This window comes from Aspergillus sydowii (genome assembly GCF_001890705.1).
Source record: "Aspergillus sydowii CBS 593.65 unplaced genomic scaffold ASPSYscaffold_7, whole genome shotgun sequence".
In the NCBI taxonomy this organism is placed as follows: Eukaryota; Fungi; Ascomycota; class Eurotiomycetes; order Eurotiales; family Aspergillaceae; genus Aspergillus; species Aspergillus sydowii.
In genome coordinates, this window is record NW_024467865.1 from 907801 (window position 1) to 931414 (window position 23614).

Sequence of the window (23614 nt, forward strand, 5' to 3'; positions counted from 1 at the left end):
CCTCAGCTCCCCATTGAAGACCCTCAATCAGCCACCACAACAATCCCCGTTTCACAATGGGGTCTTCCCGACTGACAATGAGGTCGGCCCTCACGCTTCTTTTCCTCCTTTTTGTGCAAATCTCTTCCGCCCTCAAGTTCGATATTGTCGCTGGAAAGGGTGAGAGATGCATACGCAACTTCGTGCTCAAGGACCAGCTTGTCGTCGTGACGGCTATTGTGAGCGGCGAAAGGGGTGATGGACAGATGGTTAACATGCATGTACGTGCGAACTCGGCCCTGGAGATAATTACGCGGGCTCGGAGGATTGGATGCGGGACTCCGCCTCGACGGGATAATGCAGATATGGTTTACTGAAGCAACTTAATGCTAACGGGAATCTTGGAACAGATCAAGGATTCAATGGGCAATGATCACGGAAGGCCAAAGGATGTTGTTGGCGAGACTCGCCAGGCTTTCACGTCCGCTGGAGACACCACCTTCGACGTCTGCTTCGAGAACACCCTTGTTTCCCGCCGTATGTTCGACCTGCGCCTCCATGCAATGTCTCCAATCCTTCGTTAGTGCTAATTGATGTGAAAATAGGCGCCGTTGCGAACCCCCACCGGGTAATTGAGCTTGACGTCGATATCGGTGCCGATGCTCGTGACTGGTCAAGCATCCAGGCTCAAGAGAAGCTTAAGCCCATCGAAACCGACCTCCGCCGTATCGAAGAAATCGTTGCTGAAGTTGTCAGCGAGATGGAATACCTCCGTGCCCGTGAGCACAAACTCCGGGACACCAACGAGAGCACCAACGAGCGTGTGAAGTGGTTCGCGTTCGGCACAATGGGAATGTTGATTGGACTTGGTGTCTGGCAGGTTATTTACCTGAGGGCTTATTTCAGGTATGTTATTTCTTCGGTTTGACGTATTACACGTCAAAGCCAATACTAATAACCGTCATATAGGTCCAAGCATCTCATCTAATCTCATTTCTTGGATATTCCACGTTTGCGTAGGAGGCGGGCGCGAGGTGTGGTTTCTATACTTACGACAAAACATGGAGTCTCAATGCATTTATTGCGTGCTTTCCACCTTATGCGGTCTCGGACGTTTCACGGTATACTGTTCAAATACTCATGATTATTATTATGACACTATACATATGAGGTTTGTAGGTGTTCTAGTTTCACGTAGACTGTAGAGTCGCTAGCAACGTAGCGATTAGTCTGCGGCTGGTGACATCCATCCAGAATATGTGTATTCCAGTCGACCCAGCCTTTAAACACGTCCAAGGCCTTCACTGAACGGCATATCACGTCCAATTCTGGGCTGGTGTCATGGTTTGAAATCCATCCCTCCGGTTGGTGTTTGAGCGCTGCAAACACGACAAACTCAACCGCCCGGTGCCTCGGATGATGTCAATCCCGCATAATCATCTAGCTTCAATTCCATCCTCATCTTCAACCAATCTTTCCATGCTTTCTTCAATCCTCCAAAGCACTACCCTTCGATACCCAAATATAGAACTACAATGTCTACAGCCCGCTTAGCCCACCGCCTCGCGCGGCCATCAACATCACCTCTCTTCATGAGACTGGCGACCCGTTCATTCGGAAGCTCGGCAGTTCGTCTGCAAGACAGCAAGAATGAAAAAGACGAAGTCTACTCAACAACGCCGCAGCACCGCGCAAACCAGACCGACAAGCCGCCAAACCCGGTCGTCCCGAATACAACCTCAACCATGACCAAGGACTTCCCCAATGTCGGCAAGAGGCCATCGCCCCCGGAACTTTTGAACTCGGTTGACCCGAACTACAAGCCTGTGGATACGTACCCCGGAAAGGTTGAGCACTTCACGGGTGGAAGACAGGAGCCCGGCGCGCAGAAGCCGGAGCTTGGAGTTGGTGAAATGGAAGGCATTACCTTCAAGGTTGAGCCGCTCCGACGGACTGGCGAGGATGTTTCGACCATGAGAGCTCGGCTTCTTTGTTAGTAATCCCGCGGCTTTGACTGTTTGTCTTTTCTGGAACGCAGGGCGCAAAGCTAACTTGCTTGTCACTATATAGATCAGAGCCGAAAGCGAGGAATTCTCGAGTCCGATCTGCTTCTCTCTACGTTTGCGGATGTCTATTTGGCGGACATGAACAAAGAGCAGCTTCAAGAGTATGACCGATTCCTGGACGAGAATGATTGGGATATCTATTACTGGGCGACTCAGGACCCACCTGAGGAGAGGGATGCTGCGGCAGATGTGGCCGAAGACACACTGACCGACACATGGCATCGTACAGGCGCCAAGAGCGGCGAGTGGAAGCAGACTGTCGGCGCTTTTAAGGCGGCATACAGGCCAGTGCCATCACGGTGGGTAGAGTCGAACGTCTTGACGCTGCTGAGACAGCATGTGCGGGACAACAGTGCGACCGGTTTCCATGCGGCGAAGAACAAGAAGACCGGCGGGCAAGGTCCGGGTCTAAACAGGATGCCCAACGTCCAGATCTTTAACAACTGAAAGTTGATGCTTGAGAGTCAAGAGCGGTTGAGCCTTATACTTTGTACAATATCTTTTCTGGCTGGTTTGCGGAAGGACGGGTAAAATTCCGTTTATATAGAAGTACTTCTGTAATCGAACATCACTTATTAACACGTTAAGTAGTACCAGAGGCTGTAAAATAATATGCGTAATCCGTTCCTCGGGTCCGTACTGCAGATGTCTGCATTGTATGCATGCCCTTTGTATAAATAGTCACGTGACTCGCTTAGCTTTAGGGTTCGCGGCCCACACATTCAGCGGCAGCGGTAAGCTCGTTACGTTAGGGCTTCCCGTGTGGCTCTCTGCTCCTCCATCTTCGAAAGCTGTGATTTTATCTCCAGCGCAGAGTCTACGACAATTGCTCCGCCCGCGTTCATTCTCCCCTCACCTCTCGCGGCCCCCTTCCATCGTCCTCTCAGACTCCGATCATGGCTGAGCAGCTGGTCCTTCGCGGCACCCTTGAGGGCCACAATGGCTGGGTTACTTCCCTCGCTACCTCTCTGGAGAAGTAAGGGCACCTACCGATGATTTGCACATGGATGGAATGGGTATATGGATCTACATACGACCTCGTGTGTATTCTCGTATATCTGTTGAATACATGTTTTCTGTTGATTGAATATGGACAATGGTTCTGACTGAAATCTTTTTTTTTTATAGCCCCAACATGCTGCTCTCTGGCAGTCGCGACAAGTCTCTGATCATCTGGAACCTTACCCGCGACGAGCAGGCCTACGGTTACCCCAAGCGCTCTCTCTTGGGCCACTCCCACATCGTCTCCGACTGTGTATGTCTCCGATATCCATTCTAGAGAATACCCGAAACCCGAAGGATGCCATAGAGCGGTTGGCGGAACGAACGGAAACAGTGCAAAATTTGGGATTAGGTTGGCTGATGCGTGTGTTTGGATATAGGTTATTTCCTCCGACGGTGCCTACGCTCTGTCCTCTTCTTGGGACAAGTCTCTCCGCCTGTGGGAGCTCTCCTCCGGTCAGACCACCAGGACATTCGTCGGTCACACCAACGATGTCCTCTCCGTTTCCTTCTCCGCCGACAACCGCCAGATCGTTTCCGGATCCCGTGACCGCACCATCAAGCTCTGGAACACCCTGGGAGACTGCAAGTACACCATCACCGACAAGGGCCACACCGAGTGGGTGTCGTGCGTGCGCTTCAGCCCCAACCCCCAGAACCCCGTCATCGTCTCCGCTGGCTGGGACAAGCTTGTCAAGGTACGTTTTCGAAATTTTCCTCAGTACACAATGCGTTCAGTTCGTCCAAATGATGTTTGCATTTTTCTACGTATTTGCTACTTCAGAGCCTCTTTGGCCATGAGACAAAAAATCACCATATGCCTGATGGACACGCCAATTCCGGTTTTTGCTATTTGTTTTTCGCCTTGAGATTGATATCAATATCCAAGAGGGACTGCAACTAACGAAATCAATAGGTCTGGGAGCTCGCTTCCTGCCGTCTCCAGACTGACCACATCGGTCACTCTGGCTACATCAACACCGTCACCATCTCCCCCGATGGCTCTCTCTGCGCCTCCGGTGGCAAGGACGGTGTTACCATGCTCTGGGATCTCAACGAGTCCAAGCACCTCTACTCCCTCCACGCCGGTGACGAGATCCACGCCCTTGTCTTCTCCCCCAACCGCTACTGGCTCTGCGCTGCCACCGCTAGCAGCATCACCATCTTCGACCTCGAGAAGAAGAGCAAGGTTGATGAGCTCAAGCCCGAGTACATCGAGAAGGGCAAGAAGAGCCGCGAGCCCGAGTGTGTCTCTCTCGCCTGGTCCGCTGATGGCCAGACTCTGTTCGCTGGTTACACTGACAACAAGATCCGCGCTTGGGGCGTCATGTCGAGGGCGTAGATTGGAGAGTTAGGGTAATGAGACAAAATAAATGTGAGGACTAAGCGAGTGAGTTTGAGAGAATGAAGAAGAACAAAGATAAAGCCTTTTTAAAGCTTTTGTTTGATATCAAATTTTTTTATCATCTCCTTTTTTCCACCCCCTCCAAAAATTCGGGCAGGCATTATTGGTTGGGATTGTATGAGCCATGAGCAATGAAGCACCTCGCGGATTCCCATACTTAAGGTTACAAAGAACCTAGGGGTTTTTGAACATGTCTACCTAGCTTACTTGATTCTCAACCCCCTCTTAAATCCGAAGTCTGGGTTCTCGTGATGGACGGCGTGCAATGTTCTAATACCATCTAGAAAAGGCATAAAAATTTCTTGAAATTTCGTTGTCCGAGGGGCGGAGCCTTGCTGCTGTCTCAACATATAAAGGGGTACCATAGATGAAAAAGTAGTTTATTCATGTCTTCAATTGTTTGTTCGGACGGATCATGCCTTCCAAATGTGCCCGGTGATGATATATATTATTGTACAACGTCATAGAACATTACACCAAACAAACCCTTCGCTTATTTCTTTGACACTCTTGCCAAAGAAGTCTCCAACAGAGCAACTAGATCTCCACTTTCGGGGTCATCGGCCGCCCGCTGAGCGTAGTCTTTAGCACCATCCAGTGCCTGTCTATACCAATTCCTAGCCTCCTTCAGCTTCCCCTGCTGCTCCGCAAACTCTCCGAGAGTATACTTCACGTGGACACAAGATACATAGCAACCCTCGTCCTTCTCAGCTTCAGGGATTCTCTCATTAATTTCGAGAGCCTTCGCCGCCCACTGCCTGGCATTGTCGATGGTCTGCGCGCGCGCAGCCTCTGGGTCTTCAACCCGGAATGGTAGTTGGGCTCGACCGCCCATTGCGGCAGCAACATCGCCTATAAGCATGACCTGTCTACAGGTTGGCTTGGGTCCTTCTTCCTGGCGGAGGATTTCCAAAGCACGTAGAAAGAGAGGGATGGAAAGATCCGCCTTGTTGTCCGAGGCAAAGTAGGTCTGGGCTAGTTCGACTAGAGCAATCACGACATCTGTCCGGGTCAGCCAGGCGATTTTCTCATCATCACCGCCAGCGCTGCCATTAACAGGGAGGCCCGAGCCCTGGCGGTATGCAAGCTCCTTCAGGCTAAGTTCGACGGCTGACTCCTGAGCTGCCTGGGCCTTCTTGGGGTCTTGGATGAAATCACTGTCGTAGAGGTCTGCTATCTTTATACAGATACCAACGGCCTTCTTCATAGCCTTGTCGCGCTGCTGCTCATCGTATTCCTCGCGCCGTTTCATTTCCTCATATGTCTCAATAATTTGCTGGTTGTTGATCTCGAGTTTAGTTTGTACGGCATTCTCAGTCTTGCTCTTGTCAAGCTTCGCCTTCGCTGATTCTTCGGCCGTTTTCTTGTGCTTTTCCTCGTTTTCTTTCTTTTCCGCCGCCGCTTTTCGCCCGGCATCAACCCAATCTAACAACTCCGTCTTTGTCCGCTCCAACAAATCAATCGCCGGTTTTGCCATTCCCGCCTGCTCGAGCATCTTTGCAACCTGCAGTTTAATTCCCACCACCTCATCCGAGTACGGGTGCATGCCGACTTCGAGCGCAGCCTTCAGAGCAGATTTGTAATACTTCAGCGCCTGCTGCGGATCGAGGATTACATCCGTGTAGTATACCGCCTTGCGTAGCTCGTTTGCCACCGTCGGTGGGAACTTGTGGTACTGGGGCGCGTTTTGCGTTACCTCTATGTAGGCAATGTAGGCGAAGAACAACGTCGCGCCAATGACTGACACAATGGCAAAGGGTAGGAGGACGGGGTTCTTGCGCCAGATTCCTTTCGACGCCTGTCGGAGGCCGAGTCTCGTGCGCTGGAGGTAGGAGAGGGATCGCGTTTGGTGGGAGAGGTTGAGGACATGGCGGGAGAGTGGGGAAGGCAGGGATTGGAGCTGTTTGTATGTGACTGAAGCATTTGACTTTGGTAGATGTTGTAGCGGGCGCGGGCGCGTTGCGAATGCAATGGTTCGTGACGAGACGGAGGTGGTGGGTGTTCGGATGAAGGCGCTGCCTGTGCGGCGAGCTGCTGCCGCGCTGAGCATTATGGGGGATATAAGGTGTTCTCTGCTGATTCGTACTGTGTCATAAAAAGGTCTGGTTTCTGACAAGGGCGGATCTTGGTTTGCCCTGATATGTTTTGAGGCAGGATGTGATGGTGTTGGCGAAAGAATTTATGAGAGCGGGAGCCGGTTGGCGATGACGTCCAAGGCACCAGGAGCTCCGATCTATTGTCTACCACTCCTCGGCATCACCTCATGCTTCGTTCATCTTCTTTCATTTGTTTTGTCTTTTAATTTTTACTCTGATTTAATTTGCCGATTAAGTATAATTCGCATTTATCCATCATCGAGTCTGTCAATCATGTGTGGCCGGTACGCCCTTGGCGTAGTATGTTCCCCCAGTACTCCGCAAGACCATCAATTTAACATGACACAGCGCATGAACTTCGTTCGCCGACGTCTTCAAGAGCAAGGAATGCCAGTCGACGAAGCACCAGAGGACGATGAGATAAGGGAGACATATAATTTCGCCCCTGGGAACATCGGCGCCATCTACCGCGCCGACACCCCTAACTACAATGTTGAAGCTCAACGCGACAAGGAGTCAGCGTTAACAGACACAACAGAACTTGCATCACAGGATGGGGGTGCACATATATCTTACAAGCTCCAAGGCATGAAATGGGGCCTTGTTCCATTTTGGACCAAGCGGCAGCCGGATTACGGCTCGCTCATGAGAACTATCAACTGCCGGGATGATTCACTGATTGAAGACCGCGGAATGTGGACATCTATGAAGCGGAAGAAGCGCTGTGTTGTTGTATGCCAGGGATACTACGAGTGGCTGAAGAGGGGACCTGGAGGAAAGGAAAAGATCCCGCATTATACACGGCGCAAGGACGAGGACTTGATGTATCTTGCGGGGCTTTGGGACAGTGTTACATATGAAGGTAAGCACAATAGTGGATCTGTTTCATGTGCGCTTCCTTTGCTGAAGTAATTGAGTGGAAGGCTCTGAGGATAAGCTCTATACTTTTACAGTCATCACGACGTCTGCCCGCCCTTCATTAAGCTGGCTTCATGATCGGATGCCGGTCATTCTGGAGCCAAATAGCGAAGCCTGGAATGCCTGGCTAGATCCTACGCGGACGGCCTGGTCGAAAGAACTACAAGGTGCCCTGAAGCCTTATGAGGGCGATTTGGAGTGCTACCAGGTTCCGAAGGAGGTCGGCAAAGTTGGGAATAACTCACCAGACTTTATAGTGCCAATCGACAGCAAAGAGAACAAGAACAACATTGCCAATTTCTTTGCGAATGCGAAGAAGAAGAATGATCCCATAAAGGAAGAAAGCGAGGGCCCGCCAGTAAAGAAAGAGGATACAGTGGGATCTGTGTCAAGAGTCAAAAGGGAACATTCAGACGGAGCAGATATCGAGGCGGACGAAGACGTCAAGAAGCGAAAAACACAGGCTTCACCTGCGTCATCACCAACGAAGTCTTCAAAAGCAGTGTCACCTGCGAAACAAAAGCAGATGCGCAGCGCGACGCATAATAAGAAAACGCCGAAGAAGCCGGAGCCAAAGAATGGCAGTGCTGGAAGTAAGCGTATAACCAATTTCTTCTCCAAATAGGAGATCGGTGTTTCACGATGCGACGATTTGATTTAGTCTGGAAATAGGAGTTTTGGAGAATTCTGATTGCCAACTGTCCAGCAGGGCGGATTTGTTACATTTCACAATGTTGTACACGTACGGTTTCAAACGACCTGGATCACAGCGATTCCTCCTCGCGTAGTCTCTGGACCAACTTTTCCCTCAGGAACGGGCTCAAACCGAAGCTACATAAGGATTAGTTTTTCTTTCAAACAGCAAGCAGTAGAGAGTAGATATGGCTGGGTGGGCTACTTACATTCCATCCCGCGTGACAATTCGATAAGTTCCTGGTCTCGTCAGCATGAAAATAGCTTGATCCTAGACAAATGCCATACCACTCGCTTGATAGTTCCCAGTACCACCCACAAAACCCCCCTCACTGTCGACTTCCAAGCTCCCAAAAATGTCCTCGGGCCTGTTCACATTAGCACCCTGTCAAAGCCATCATCAAGGGGGACTACCATGGAATTCGCCCATACTCAGGCGGTCGTCGCTCATCCGACAAATGTATCCACCCTCCTCTCCCAGCAGACCCAGCACCACCTTGTCCACTAGACCCGCTGGTCATGTCAACATCGCCGCGGCGTTTCCGAGGACGGGAACCAGGCATGAGGACACCGCCCGATGCAATATTAGCGCCGGATGTGGATGCCATCACTTGGGCTTGCGAGATTGCGTCAGGGTCCTCGTGTCCATATTTCGTCAGAACCTCTTGTAGAATCTCTAGGAACCTCGGATTTTCACGAAAAGAGTCTGTGGTGGGAGGAAGCTTTGAGGTGATCCCAATAGATAGATCTGGACTAGGCGGTTCGGATGGCAGGAGTGATAGGATGTGAGCCCCGTTGCTTGGGAATACATACTGGGAAATGTATCAGTACGAGTGGATGTTTGGGTTCTAAGTTACTTACGATGTGAGGATGTCCATCTAATGTCGACAGAGATCGCATCTGAGTCCACCTAGGGACCTGGCGATAAAGGGGCCTGAGATTTCTGATAGCCCACATCTTATTCTAAATGGATTTGTTCAATTGAATGTCGATTAGAAGGTAAATCAAGCGTCTTTTGAAGCTCAACTATTTTCCGATGACGTCGAGACAAACAAGACAAACTCATGTGACTCTACTGCTTTTTGGCGAGTGTCTTTAGATCGATTGGCGGTTCATTATTCTCCCTCAGTCCTCACCATTACCACCGGGACGAGCAAGATGGACTCTCTGATACAGTAGGAGCTGCTTTGTCAGTGCGTCTGCGTTTTCTTTGTTTCACCAACTTTCGTGCTTGGACGACGCATCGGTTCCTAACTGAGGAAATTGGGTGGTGTTTATTGGTCTCCGGTTCCGCGGTGCCTGACATGAGCTCGCTGAGCTGCTCCGGACTGAGGTTTTCGCTGTTTTCCTGACTTGGGAAACAAATTAGTTTGATCCGGGGGTTATATGTTATAGCGCATGAAATCGCAACCATGGCGACCCCGTCTAAACCGAACCCAGGAGCAACTCCTACACACCTTACCTCGTCGCCTCGTCCATCGGGTGGTCCTATGAACCGAACGATATCCTTGAAATCACCATCAACGAGAACTCCATCGGCGTCGGGACATGGTCATCCGAACCAGCCCGCCTCAACCCAGCAGTACGCTACTCCTATCGGGGTAACCGCAGACAATGACAATGCTATCTCATTCAGCTCACCCTCCGCCCTCCTACTCGGCGCTTATCCGGGGATCAGCCCATCTCCTGCCGTTCACGATGCACTAGTTGGACCGGGAATGAACGATAGCGACATCCAAGCTTTGGGAATGTCGGGTTTGAAGCTTGGGAATGCGCGAGATAACGATGAGGAGCGCAGGAGGCACATCAGCGAAGTGGTTCAGCTGCTGCGATCGCGCGTTGCGGGCAGGGGAGTGTGCAGGGAGGGGATCGAGCGATTAAGCGATCTCGAGCGGTTTGAGTCGATTTGGCAAGACGATAATTTGAACATTGCTGGCAGCTTCGTTGATTTGGAAATCGATTTCTACCGCGGACAGAATGTGGTCAAGGATGTTAGCTTGAAATATGCTACCCCGGAGGCTACTGAAGGAGAACGTCGTGAGGAGGCTACGGCTGTCTTGAAGCGCGATTTGATACAGACTCCCGAAGATGGTCATCGGGGTACTTGGAAGAGCCTGGATAACTTTCATAAGAACCTGCAATGGCTTGCTCGACATGATAAACTTAGTGAAGAGGTTAATTGCTTCCAGGCCATCGAAGGTCTCTACGAGAGTATGAAACGTTTATGGAGCGAGGAAGGCACCCAGCGCAAGTACTCCGGCGACAATGAACACCTCTGCAGCGGCAATTTGGGAAGACCGAGCCTTCACAGAGGCGGCAGAATTGGTCTTTGGTTGGATTACTGGGTGCCCCGTGCTCGAGTCCTAGACGTGAAGCAGCAGAAGTCACCCGACTTAATGGCCTTAGATAACCCGCCTAAATATCCCGCTAACGAGGAAACGGATTATACCAACGGAGACTGGAAAATCGCGGTCGAATGCGAGGAGGGTTATCCGTCTCTTCGCGTATCCAAGGACTGGATCGGGCCCGATGCTTTTACTGTGGTTCATAACGATGCCGAAGCGACATCATCAACCAACCCGCCGGAATCAGATGTCACGGTCGTCAACTGGACTGACCCGCCAGCGACTTTGACCGACAATCAGGGGACTTCTGAGAATATGGATCTTGACTCTGGCATGTTGGGCTCGTCTTCTCCGAACCGTCGGTTTGTTGCTAGGCTGGAGCCACCTCTTGACATACCGTTCATGGTAGCGGACCAGGTCTACCGGCACCTGAATACCGAGATGCCACAGGACTACAAAATGGTGACGTACGATGGGTTGCTGGCCCCGGGCTGGTCCCCATTGTCAGCTACGGGAGCGCTCGGCCCAGAAGACCCTACCCAAATCGATCGGAAGAGAAGTAGGATATCCGTACCGTCGCTTGACGAGGAGGGTAAACCATGCACGAAATGGCACAGTTACACGTTCCAACCATTTGAATCTGCGGGTGGAAGAACACTCAGAGATATCCCGTTCTCGCATCCACGGCAACTCGCCGATATCCTTCCGGTAAACCCAAGACTCTGCCCTGGTATGCTGCTTAATTACTGATCTGCGATCTTTAGACCTTCCGACAGTATGCCCTTCTAGCGAATATAATCCGCGGTACCTTCCCCCTGGCGCCGACATCAGACGACCAAAAGAGCTCAGATGAAGAGAAATATATGACGGAACGCCACGGGGATGTCACAATATTGAGCAATGAAAATCCCAACGTGAAGAAGCTCAATGCGTTGCTGGGCTTGAGTCAAGCCGATGGGGTTGGCTCAGACGATCTCAATGTGGACGTGACATTGCGGACTATTGGGCAAGCTCCGATGGTTATGCTACTATTTACTGTGGATCGTCCTTCATCTGCGAAGTCAAGTCCTGAAGACGTTGCTCTCACCAAGGCTTCAATCAGTTTCGAAATTGGAATAAACGGACGTGTCTCTGTGGTGGACGCGACGGGATTACTTGACGACGAGAACGACACTCTTGACGACGCTAATGCAGACGGACGGACAACCTCGGGGTCGACCAACGAACTGCGAAGCAAGTTGGCGTATGTGCTTGAGACATCCCAAGACATTGGCGTCTTGGTCGAATGGGTCCTCCGATGGGTACGTCAGCAGAAGAGCCGCGGGTGAGGATTTTCCGGGGTATCGCGCTTAAGAATTGGGAATGGTTCGACGCACACCTGCAGGGCTGCGCGGGAGTGGAGAGACCTAACCCGACCAGCCTGTCGGTGAGTGCCGGGTCAGTAACAACCCCCCCGGTATCTCACCCAAAAGGACAGGCCACACAAACATTGTTGCTTGTGATACGCTTGGATCGCATGTGGGGGGTTTGATTTCGTCCTTGGAGCTTGGAGAGCACGTCCCAGCCTCAGGGTCAGGGTCCCGACTGATCCGCATAGCCGTCGGTTCCTGCATGAAGTTAAGTCTGACAACGCCCCATACTACATGTTGGGAGGATGAAGACGGACATGGACATTAGGGAGCTTGGGCGGGATGTTCGCTGCCGGTATTTACTCTTGAAAACGCAACATTGCAGCGATGAGAAACAGGCGGAATGAGCAACCGCGGCAATAACCGTGGAATCCAGAATACTCCAAGATCATGGTAGTTACATNGAGCAACGAAATTTAGATTCCAAGATGAAATGTATCAAAACCGAAAATTGTAGCTGGTAACGAGCCGATATGCCTCGGATGAGGTATTTGACGACGACGAGGTATTTAGTAGATTGGCGAGAAATAGCCCTCGTATGTTGATACAGCAAGGGATGCCGTTCTATTGCTCAGAGTTCCATTACTTAATTAAAAACCTGAAGAATTCGAACTGGTAAAGCTGGTAAACAACGCATCAAAATTCCAGCCATGCTCGACTCCAGGAGAAGAGCCCAACGCATGATCAGCTGCGCGAATTACTGTTCCTGAGGCGCAGCCTGACTGTCCTCAGGGTTTCTAGACTCGTCTCGGTCGGTCTGTGCAGCACCTGCTTGCATGCAGAGCATGATTTGTTTTGCTCCTTTTCCGCGGTATTTTCCCTCCCGCTGCCAACTCGTGACTCCTGGGTGAGTTCCTGACAAGTTGAGCGGTTTCTACATGCTCGCGACAGGAGTGAGTTCAATCTATTTTTACGTGAGACCTTTGCCCCTGCCTGGCTCTTAGGCCCACGGGTTTCCCCAGGGATTGCCTAAATGCGGTCTAGCGAGCTATTTTATTTTTGGTAGCAGACACTGAAAATTTGCAATTCCATAATTACACCACCAACTTCTCTCGCCCTGCTGATTGTTGGAATTTTTAGCTGCACCGGCCGACCGATAGCCTTAATCAGTAACCGATCACCCGGACTCAACGCCGACACTACTTGCACTTACACTTAGTGACTTCAAGATAGCATAATCGCTCTCCGTAGCCTCTCTCGAACTCCCTCTATGTTTCTTGTGGCGAGCCCTCAAACCTTGCGCTTTTATTTGCTGCCTCAGTGGACTCTGTATGTAATATTTGTTGCCTTACTTGAATCCAGTCCAGCTGAGTGCGTAATTCGGTCCGGTTGCAGTCAGCGCGGTGTGTCATGGCGAGCGGCATCTGACCAATAAGAGTGAAATGATAAGGGATCGGGAGATCTGCCTATAGGAGCCGATTCATTATCTGAATACAATTTCTCATTATCGCGCTCGACCATAGAGAGCCGGAGGATTGTAATTATTGACTCTTCTGGTCGTCTTGTGATGATTGACCCTGATCTTCTGATATTTTCGTCTGTTCCATACCCCTCTCTTTCATCTAGAACCATCGGTTTCCAGTTTCAACGATGAATTTCACCGCAACTTGTTGGGAATTTGGGACTCCATCGGCGCCCGCAGGTGGGCTATGACCTTATCCGGATTAGTGTAGTGCGTCTTGGCACGGTTTCATGCCAAGCGGGTTGGGTATCAGCTTCATCTTGTATCAAACAGCGCCTGATATCAAGGCTTCTTGATACTCCCGAGGATATCACAGGTGAAGGACGAGGACGAGCTACTATGGTCGTCACGACCGCAAGCCGGATCCGCATGCTCGGTCCGTATGGGGAAGAGAAAAACACGGGGAAGCGGAGGCCTCACAGCCAGTTGGATTCAAGCTGATTCCTGATTCTCCCGACTTTGTCTTTGTGGCTATTTGCTGCGATGATCTCTGGATCGAGGCATTTTCAGATCGACCCGATTACTCGTTGTATACTGTTGCCAGTTGCCACTATGATAATATGACTCCCAGACGCTCAAAGTCTCGTTCTCCCGTTAGGTTGAGGGAGTGGTCCGGTCTCGGGGCACCTCCAGCAGCGGCGTCTCTCGCGTTTGGATTTCCAGAATGCGTGCGGATTCGCCACGCCCCACTTTGTTTCGAGCTGCTCTCGATGATTCGGGGAACTCTCCGGTAACGTCCATGGCAGATATCATCCTTAGTCACTGCAAGTGGCTGGGGCTGTGGGTATCTGCTTTACGCGAGGCCGTGTAACTTTCATTTGGTTTCGCGTCAAATGGATCCGATATCTTTTTCCACGCTGGGTCAAGTATTAGTATGACTAGTCTATGCTGCGGGATATGATTTCTTCTTTAGATGAATGACTCTCATGTCCTCGACGAGTGTCATATTCCATCGGCAAGCGCGCTACCAGTCTCATACGCGACTTGTCGGTTTCATGGCGGGGTGGAGGGGCTGCCTGATAAGTTGATGTTGTTATCGCGCAGCCAAGACTGACTGGGCATCTGTACACTGTCGTTGTATTGGAGTCTCTCCAACGATAAGCCACAGGAGCAGAATCGTAGTAGACCTGTCATGTCATTCAATGTTCTATTAGCAGCCTGGAGCTCGGACGCTTTCTGCAATTGAATGCCAGTGATATCCCTACCATATACTACCGCTAGTAGACTCTCGGGCTCCCGACCTGCAGCTGATATGCAAGCTGGGAGCGACTGGTTTGAATAATACGATTTACCAACAGCTTCGACCTCATTATCTCTGTCCTCTCAGCGGCTGAACGAACCAGATAACACCATTTGCGCAATGGTCAGCAGACGGCTGTGATTCCGGGGTATTGATTGAGGTTCCCTCGGGTCGCTGAGTTTGATCACCGTCGCGTGGGGAGGGATCCGGGGAAGGTCAGTTCGAATGGGATCGTGGTGATTAATTTCTCGCTCATATCTAGAGTCTGGCCAGGCCGGCTCTGTGATCTGTATCCTGTGAGCCGATGGTTGGGTTGGTTTGTGCCTGATATGCGCGTTTTATTTTACTTTATTTTTTTTGGACGACAGGATGAACTTGAGTTTGCTAGCAAGGCTATCTTCTCGTATATCATGTTCTTCAACAAATTTCCTATGGGCCAAAGACTTACTATAATCAGACACAGTGAAGCTATTTTGACAAAGAATTGACTGCCTTTGTCACTGCGTAATGGACAAAACGTGGCGTAGCCCCTGGACCGCCCTGCAGCCTTGCCGATGGGAAGGCTCCATACAATGCTGCGCCTTTTTCTTGAAACACATGCAATGCAGAAAAAGAAACGGGAGCAAGAATTCCAGAAGGCTGAGTTTCTGAAATGCGCCGGTGGCTGCCAGAAACAGGGAGCAGCAGCACCGCCCCAGGACGCCGAGACGGTAATTTTCAATACATAATTACCGGCAAGAGGCAAAAAAAATAGAAGGCGCAAAGTGAAATGAATTATTTAAATAACCCTCCCCACCCACAGAACCATTGTGACTCGCATCCCATTCTCCGGTCTTTCTTCTCTATCCTCTCCATCTCTCATCTCTCTCTCTCTCTCTATTAAATCAACTTTCCGTCCGCCCATTCTCTCTTGCTTCTGCCCACCAGCAGTTTTACGTGTTGTGCGCATCTGTCTATCTTTGACTGTGCATTCATCGACTTCGTCTTGAAGTCCCTTCCCCAAGAAATCTATTTCTTCAAATCCACACACATCTTTAATTATGGTGAGTCATGGGCTGCCTTGACACAAACACACTGTGACTTGATGCTAATTGCTGCTCTCCTCTAGGCTGAATCAAGTACCAACGTCTCCAATACGGAGAATGTGCGTGCCACTTCTTCGACTCTTAGTCGGATCTTGAACACATACTAACTTTATCGCTGCAGCTTATGAAGTACATGACCCTCGACCAGAAGGGCGCCGTCATGGCCGAGTACATCTGGATTGACTCCAACGGTGGCACTCGCAGCAAAACCAAGGTATGCCGTCACCTATAACTTTCTGATACAAGCAGATTGGCGTGCGATGGATTCAGACAATTTCGTCTGTCGATAAGCCCCGCGCACGGTCCTGATATCGCACGCTAATCCTGCATCTGCACCTACCCGCACCACGTGATCACACTTGTCGAGCGAGAAGCTAACGGACTCTTGAAGACTCTTTCTAAGGCCCCCGCTGGCGTCGACGAGCTCCCAGAATGGAACTTCGACGGTTCATCAACGTCGCAAGCCCCTGGTGACAACTCAGATGTCTACCTTCGCCCGTGTGCTATTTACCCCGATCCCTTCCGCCGTGGCGACAACGTCCTTGTTCTCTGTGAGACCTGGGACTCCGATGGCACCCCCAACAAGTTCAACTACCGTCACGACTGCAACCGCCTGATGGAGACGCATGCCAAGGAGGAGTTCTGGTTCGGTCTTGAACAAGAATACACCCTTCTCGGCCCCGATGGCTGGCCCTACGGATGGCCCAAGGGCGGTTTCCCCGGTGCTCAGGGCCCTTACTACTGTGGTGTCGGTACCGGCAAGGTCTACTGCCGTGACATCGTCGAGGCCCACTACCGTGCCTGTCTCTATGCTGGTGTCAAGATCTCTGGTATCAACGCCGAGGTCATGCCTTCCCAGTGGGAGTACCAAGTTGGCCCTTGCGCAGGCATTGAGATGGGTGACCACCTTTGGTTGTCCCGTTTCCTCCTCCACCGTGTCGCTGAGGAGTTCGGTGTCAAAATTTCCTTTGAGCCCAAGCCCATCAAGGGTGAATGGAACGGAGCTGGTCTCCACACCAACGTTTCCACCACCGCTACCCGTTCTGATGGTGGCATGAAGGCCATCGAGTCTTACATGAAGAAGCTCGAGGCCCGCCACGTTGAGCACATTGCTGTCTACGGTGAGGGCAACGAGGAGCGTCTCACCGGTCGTCACGAGACTGGCAACATCGACAAGTTCTCATATGGCGTTGCCGACCGTGGTGGTTCAATTCGTATTCCCCGCCAGGTCGCTAAGGATGGCAAGGGCTACTTCGAGGACCGCCGTCCCGCTTCCAACGCTGATCCTTACCAGATCACTGGTATCATTGCGGAAACTGTAAGTCCACTAAATTCCTGTCTGGATTGTTTTGAGTCACCTGTCTAACAAATTTGCAGCTCTGCGGTGGTCTTTAATCGAAAACATTTCATAATTAGCGCTAGTATACCCTCCGGCGTCGACTGGGTGTAGTAGAAACAAAAGAGCAGCTGGGCAGTTTGTGGAGCAATTATAGATTTCTCTCTGTCTTTCTTTCCCTTATTCATACGATGGTGTTTTAGTTTACCGATGCCACAGCTCGCCTTTTGCTTTCCTTATCCCTGCTGGTTTTGCATGCAAATTCTTTCACTTGTTAATGGGGTTATGTGTTACGGATAGCATAGAATAGTCCACAAATGGAAAATAGGACGGATACCAACACATCTGCATCTGCATCATCACCTCGACGCAGCGTCATACTTGTAACTCGTAACCAAACACCCCAACTTTGCAATACATCAAGTTTGCCTTGTTCTCATCCCCAGGCTTGGCACACATCAGTGATCATTGCCACCTGACCTCAAAAAACCTCACGTCCTTCTCAATCCGGCAAGTCCCCCCCCCCCGCCCCGCTTTGCCAACCCCATTGGGTCATAACGTATGTAGTCACCTCAGCCGGATACCACCTCCAGTCTAGGCAAAGTCGAGGCCCTCCTTGGCCCTACTTGGCGGTGCCCTGCGCCATGGCAGAATCGCCTGAATGCAGAAGCAGTGCCGACCTGAATGACGTACCGGAAAGGGCTGTTGACTACCGCCTAAATTGTATCAAGACTTGTATCTTGGCAGAGACACTAAGTACTAGCAGGTACGACATCAGAATATTAATGCAATGATACAATGATAAAATCGCCCGGGTAGTCGGTAGTCCCCGCCGTCTTTCTTGTTTACAGTGTGGGGTAGACGGCACTAGTAGTAGGCGCGATGCACTGTGATGTAATCGAATGGCCCGGTATCACAAAACTTACTTACCACTGGCCAGTAGTTACTCGACTGATGTGTAGGTGCGTAGATACTACGTACTCCGGACCTCGGCTTTGCGAGAACTGTGATCTACAGTACGTACTATAGTGTACACTATGTATGTGCAAAGTAGGGTGTATTGGGGGTACCGGAATCACAGGTATGAGGAAATTGTACAGAGATAATACATCATGACTTCAGTATTGGAGGTTTCACACTACTTTTGAAATGGCCGAGGTCTGCGTCGTGCTCTAGGCATCCATATAACTTATCTACTGCGCAGAGAAACTAGTTCCCGGCGCCTTACCCTGGGGTTGCCCTGGTCACGTAGCAGTGACACCGGCTCGATTCATATTTAAATTAGCACAGCGAATAATTATCGGATTGGCCGGCTCGCCGGTGTATATATACCCTTATGCGTCTGTTGTTTTTATTTGTCCTCGTGCAAGTTAGGGCAAGAAAGGTTAACTTGGTGGTATTCTCCCACTGTCTTAACCTTTCTACCTGGGACAAATATTTTTATTTTGATAGGACTTACAACTGGTTGGTTCAGAGGTTAGGAAACCATTAAAATTACTTCTATTAACTGTATACAGCTCTAAATATCTGATATATATATATATATATATATATGCAACCTCCATCACCATCCATGGAGCCTGGGAACAGCTTAACCGCCTATCCCTCACGGGAAGTCCTCTTCCCACCTTTAAACATCTTAAACAACCCACTTCCTAGCCCATCCAACCCACGCTGCTGCACCTCCCTCCTCGCCGCGCCATCAACAATCTTGCCCCCCTCACCATCCCCACCCCCAGTCTTCTTTCCCCCATCGAAAACCCTAACAGCAACATGCATACACAACGCACTAAGAATACTCATCCCCAAAATCCCAACCATCACCAGATTACTCTTCCGGAACTTCTCCCGTCCTGCCGCATTCGCATCCTCGCTCCACCCCTCATACAGCGCATACGTGGTCATGATCGAGCCAAGATTGCCCCACCCTGAGACAACGGCCGACGCAGCAGCAACGCCGACCTCGCCGTGCCGCGGCTGGAAGATCTCTGTTGTCCAGGTCATTGTTATCGGCACTGTGGGGCCGAGTCCGAACCCGACGATTAGGAGACCGCCGTAGCGTGGCCACGAGTTGCTGTCTGTGCCGGCGTAGGTTGTTAATAGGAGGCCGAGCATTTGAACGCAGGCGGCCAGAGAGAAGAAGATTGCGCGGTGGTGGTGGAAGCGGTCTGAGAGAGGGGTTACGAGGAGGATGGCTGCTAGGTCCATCTGTTCGATAGCGAGTTAGTTAACCTGAGGATAAGGTAGGTGTGGGGGAATGGTTGAGGGAGTCCGGACGTGACGTACAAGCCATATAGGAGCGGTGAGCAGACTCAGCTCAATGCCTGATAGACTGGGGTTGATGCTCCGGATGATAACGGTGGCGTAGTTCTGCACGCCGATGCCGACGCCCACGACACCGAAGTACATGAGTAGGAGCGGCCAAAGGCGCCAGTCGAGCATGACAGAGAGAAGATTGCGCAGAGTCCAGCGCGGGCGTTTATAGACTCTGGTTAGATCGCGGTAGTGCAGTTCGGCGTCCTCGCCCGTGAGGACTGGCGGGCTCTGCGGGAACCAGCGGAGCCATTTGCTGCGCTGCTTGGCGGCTTCTTCTTGACCTGGCGCGACGGGGCGATCGGGTAGCCACCAGAGGAGAACGATGCCGACGGCGACGGTGATGACGCCGTAGACGAGGAACATCCATTGGAAGCCGACGAGGCCGTGATCGCCGTCCATTTTCTGGAACCCGGCCGAAACGAGACCGACGACGGCGGCGGAGAGTTGCGCCGCGGTGTAGTATTGGCCGATCCGTTTGCCGGTGCGCGAGGGCGGGTAGAAGAGGGTTAGGTAGTAGGCCATTCCTGGCCACATGCCTGCGATGACGATTCCAAGGAGGAGTCGGAGGAGGCTGGCAGATTGGTTAGCACATTGGATGAGGACTGGGCGTTGAATACACGTACTATAAACTCCAGGCAGCCTCCATGGCAGCCATACAGCTCCCGATTATTCCTACTCCGATAACAATGCGACTCATCCAGACGTGCGGGCTTAGTTTTGTCATGACCAGGTTCGACGGCAAGTCGAACACAACGTAGCAGACATAGAACAGGGCGAGACCTGTCGAGACTTGGTGTGGTGTAAGATTGAGCACGGAGCCAAGGTCGTGCCCGGACTCTGCGTTCATCGTTTGCGCAAGCCCGACATTGGATCTGATGGCGGAGCAGAGGAAGTACAGGACCCAAAATGCGGGGATGATGCGAAAGTCAATTTTTCTGTTTTGGAGGACATTAGAGTTGCTCACGAGGGTATTGGGATAGGGAAGACTGCGTACCGGTAGATGCGCTCAATCTGTTCGACATCGATGTCGCCAGATTCGAGGTCGCCATTGTCTGGACTGCTTGCATCATGGCTGGAGCTGTCGCGGGGTTGTTCTTGAATGTCTTCTCGGTTGAGACTCTTCGTCGGCTCGCTAGACGGCGCGAGGACGCTCATGATGTTTGCCTGTTGACTGAAAGTGTTAGAACAATTGGGATCTAGCAGGGGAAAAAATGAAAAGAAAAGAAAAGCATACCGAGGAAGACGGAGCGGGTAGAGGGGGGTATGCGCGGAAGACCGGTCCGATTGGAGAGGCAGCGCAACTGCGTCGCAATGTACGACCAGAGTGAGGCTATAGGAGCTCTATTCCAGCTCGAGAGTGCTCTTGATTTTCTAGCCCAGAATATACGGTTAGAACCCGGAAACTGAGAAAGTTCGTAAAATATTCGATGGTGGAGTGCGGAGTCCAGAACCGCACGTAGAACCGCACGTGACGGACAGCGCAAGAAAAAGCAAAGAACGTAACGGGACCACTCACTGTATACAGTGATCAAGAAGACAGCATTACAGCTGGGTGCGATTGATGGCCTGTCTGGCGATTAGAAGAGAGAGAAGAGAAGTGATGGAGGGAAACCTTCAAGCTGCCGTAGACGAAAACGTTGAGGACTTGCGATCAATTTTCTTATCAGATCCGATCAGCGGGAGCAGTTGCGGATGAGTCATCCGATGTCGGACGTGAGAAGTATACAGCGCTTACCGGGGGAGCGAACAGGAAGGATTTTCCGACGGAAACTAAGAAAAACTGCTTTATACTAAGCTGACACAGGAAAGAACTCCTTCCAGCTGTTAGTAGTCTGCCTTGATATGTGCCGCAAATCCTGTCACCCAGTGCGTGGATGCTTGTGGACTTGAAACACATCACGGTAAAAGGTATTTAATGTATAAACTAGACAGAGAAAAAGTAAAACTATTCCTTGCTCAGAATAACGAGGACAACATCCGCCAGTTCTTGCGGCATTGTAATCTGCGGACAATGCCCAGTCTCCAGCTCAAAGGAATCCACCACCCTCCCTTCCCCACGCATCTTCTCAATCATCGCCTGCTGATAATTCAACGGCACCGTCATGTCATTCGTGGTACAGACATACGACACCGGAATCTTCCTCCACGCAGAAATCTCCAAGCGCTGGTACATTGCCGTCCCATTCCACCGCTCAAACCGCGCAACATAAGCATCCAGCTCCGCCTCCAGCCCCGGAGGCCCAGGCCCAACAAGCAGATTCTTCGGATCACGATCCAACACTGTGCCGTCATCCGCAAAGTCAAATGCGAGCGGGATCAACGCCTCGTCTCCCATTTTTTGCACCATGTCCATCATCGATTCGCCCTCATTGAGCGCGAAGGCAGTGATATAGACTAGCCGCCTGATGCCCCCAGCTCGGTTGCGCTGCTGTCGCGCTTCACATCCCAACCCCGCGAGCGCGTTTGAACCAACTTGTCCTCCATACGAGTGCATGAGGACGACTACATTGCGACCTGCCTCGACGAGCGCCTCGATGTAGGTGCGGATTAGTGCTGTGTCGGTATAGAGGTCGGCATTGGGGGGCCGGGCGCCGTTCATAGAGGGTAAGCGCGGGACGTGAACGTCATAGCCTTGGGCTTTGAGGAGGGAAGTAAATTTGTCGTATAGAGGGGGTGTATGCCACCCGCCGTGGATGAGGACAATTGTAGGACGATCTGTGGCTGTGGTGCTGGACATGACTAGGGCAGATGGATGGATTTGGAGAGACCCTTTCTTTCGCAGGACTTGCGTTAGATAAGTACTTGAAAAGTGTAGGACTGAGCACACACTGCTAGTGCTTACACCCTAAGCCATGGATTGACGTAGCCCGCGTCCTCGACGACTTTACTGGAGGGCGGTTTATTTGCATAGCTGCAGCTAGACGCAGATCTTGGCAGCTGAACCATCACTTCAGCTTCATCCGCAAACGCAAACCGGCCTGCACATGCACGGACTGCAAGCTTTCCATGTCGTAAGGATTGGTGCCCAGCTCTTCCGTCTCGGTCTTGCGCTCATACATCTGGAATATTGGGATGATCCAGGCTTTCCACTGAGCTTCGACAGGGCTGGCGGGGAAGGTAGGTCGCAGACCACTGAAAACCAGTATACTGCAACAAGGCCATGTAAGATCCAACTGATGATATTAATCGATTTGGAGATTGTGGAGGCGAATTGGTACAATAGAACGACTGGTACCTTCAACAACAAGATGTTGTTGTTGTTGTTGTATATGACGTTGTTGACTGGGACAATCTACTGGCGCTTGTTAGACGAGCCAGGGTTTATGGCATATATTATATTCTAGAAAGGCAAGCCAGCACTTGGTGGCCATATTTGGGTATGTGATATCCGGTGTGCCCGACAGCTTCCAAGTACTAGGATGGCCGTAACAAGCACTAGGGTCTAATGCAAATCCAGTCATCCAATCCCACGGATATGGCGAGGACCCCATGGAGCGATGCTAATAGCCACCATAGCAATTGGGAGGAAGATCATGACTGCCGCGACTTCAATGACGATCACATAGTTATGGCTGATATGCTCCGCTAGTGGAGCCGTATTGCTTCTGCTGGAGACGCATCGGTAGGAGAAGAGCAGTGAAGAAAGAACGACGCTGCAATGCGGTTGCAGGAAGATGCACACGCACTTTAAGAAAGGATACGATTTCGAAGATGTTGTAAGACCGGCACCGATGTCAGAACCAGCCGCTGCTACCCGACTGAAAAAAGTATTAGACGACAACCAGGTATGACCTAGTCAATAACTCATACTCATTTGCTGCTTGAATTAGCAACATACCTGACCGCCAGATCAGTAATGGGCTGGCCGTGTTGTGATCCTGCGTCCCCTCGCTAACTTGTATATTACCAGCCAAACCAAAGCGAATATAGGATGGAGGCTAGCCTGAGGAACAAGGGGGTCAGCGCCAGTGCGGCGCCGACCACGAAGCCCGTCAGTATGCGAAATGACCCGTTATCAACTGCGTACCGAGTCGAGTCCTTCGCGGCCTTGAGAATACTCGTTAACTAGTAGATATCCTGTCTGCCAATGGGCTGGAGGGACCACTTCTACTAATGCCACGATGCTTGTCTCTGAGCATATTCACACACTGGTTCGCATAGAGGCGTCTCGGTAGTTGGCGATTTAGGGATATACCCCGCCATAACTCTGTCTATAATATCCAAATTGAGCCATTTAGTATGGAGCCACTGAAGGCTGTTCC

General features: G+C 51.2%; 7 protein-coding genes across 7 annotated transcripts; 3 read left to right on the forward strand and 4 right to left on the reverse strand.

The window, feature by feature from the left end:
- Nucleotides 1–77: 77 nt before the first annotated feature.
- On the forward strand, nt 78–4389 carry cpcB (40S ribosomal RACK1 domain-containing protein; the record flags this gene model as incomplete). The annotated part of the gene is made up of 10 exons (XM_040849643.1): nt 78–260; nt 390–516; nt 585–885; nt 1151–1154; nt 1665–1971; nt 2050–2471; nt 2933–3021; nt 3174–3300; nt 3428–3745; nt 3964–4389. 10 exons carry the CDS (start codon nt 78–80, stop codon nt 4387–4389), a joined length of 2304 nt encoding a protein of 767 aa, XP_040701458.1.
- Nucleotides 4390–4945: 556 nt separating this feature from the next.
- On the reverse strand, nt 4946–6502 carry ASPSYDRAFT_32791 (TPR domain protein; the record flags this gene model as incomplete). Its single annotated transcript, XM_040845019.1, has 1 exon — nt 4946–6502. One exon carries the CDS (start codon nt 6500–6502, stop codon nt 4946–4948), a length of 1557 nt encoding a protein of 518 aa, XP_040701459.1.
- Nucleotides 6503–6887: 385 nt separating this feature from the next.
- ASPSYDRAFT_90938 (SOS response-associated peptidase) lies at nt 6888–8091 on the forward strand (the record flags this gene model as incomplete). The annotated part of the gene is made up of 2 exons (XM_040852409.1): nt 6888–7410; nt 7472–8091. 2 exons carry the CDS (start codon nt 6888–6890, stop codon nt 8089–8091), a joined length of 1143 nt encoding a protein of 380 aa, XP_040701460.1.
- Nucleotides 8092–8230: 139 nt separating this feature from the next.
- On the reverse strand, nt 8231–9116 carry ASPSYDRAFT_59125 (uncharacterized protein; the record flags this gene model as incomplete). The annotated part of the gene is made up of 5 exons (XM_040849644.1): nt 8231–8297; nt 8369–8399; nt 8448–8527; nt 8574–8971; nt 9021–9116. The coding sequence occupies 5 exons, from the start codon at nt 9114–9116 to the stop codon at nt 8231–8233; spliced, it is 672 nt and encodes a 223-aa protein (XP_040701461.1).
- A 455-nt stretch (nt 9117–9571) lies between these two features.
- ASPSYDRAFT_59126 (uncharacterized protein) lies at nt 9572–17095 on the forward strand (the record flags this gene model as incomplete). Its single annotated transcript, XM_040849645.1, has 6 exons — nt 9572–11212; nt 11269–11805; nt 15724–15759; nt 15822–15914; nt 16092–17018; nt 17078–17095. 6 exons carry the CDS (start codon nt 9572–9574, stop codon nt 17093–17095), a joined length of 3252 nt encoding a protein of 1083 aa, XP_040701462.1.
- Nucleotides 17096–18635: 1540 nt separating this feature from the next.
- ASPSYDRAFT_90942 (putative MFS transporter) lies at nt 18636–20507 on the reverse strand (the record flags this gene model as incomplete). Its single annotated transcript, XM_040852410.1, has 4 exons — nt 18636–19244; nt 19323–19923; nt 19976–20287; nt 20347–20507. 4 exons carry the CDS (start codon nt 20505–20507, stop codon nt 18636–18638), a joined length of 1683 nt encoding a protein of 560 aa, XP_040701463.1.
- A 790-nt stretch (nt 20508–21297) lies between these two features.
- Nucleotides 21298–22089, reverse strand: ASPSYDRAFT_90943 (alpha/beta hydrolase; the record flags this gene model as incomplete). The annotated part of the gene is made up of 1 exon (XM_040852411.1): nt 21298–22089. The coding sequence occupies one exon, from the start codon at nt 22087–22089 to the stop codon at nt 21298–21300; it is 792 nt and encodes a 263-aa protein (XP_040701464.1).
- Between the last annotated feature and the right edge of the window lie 1525 nt (nt 22090–23614).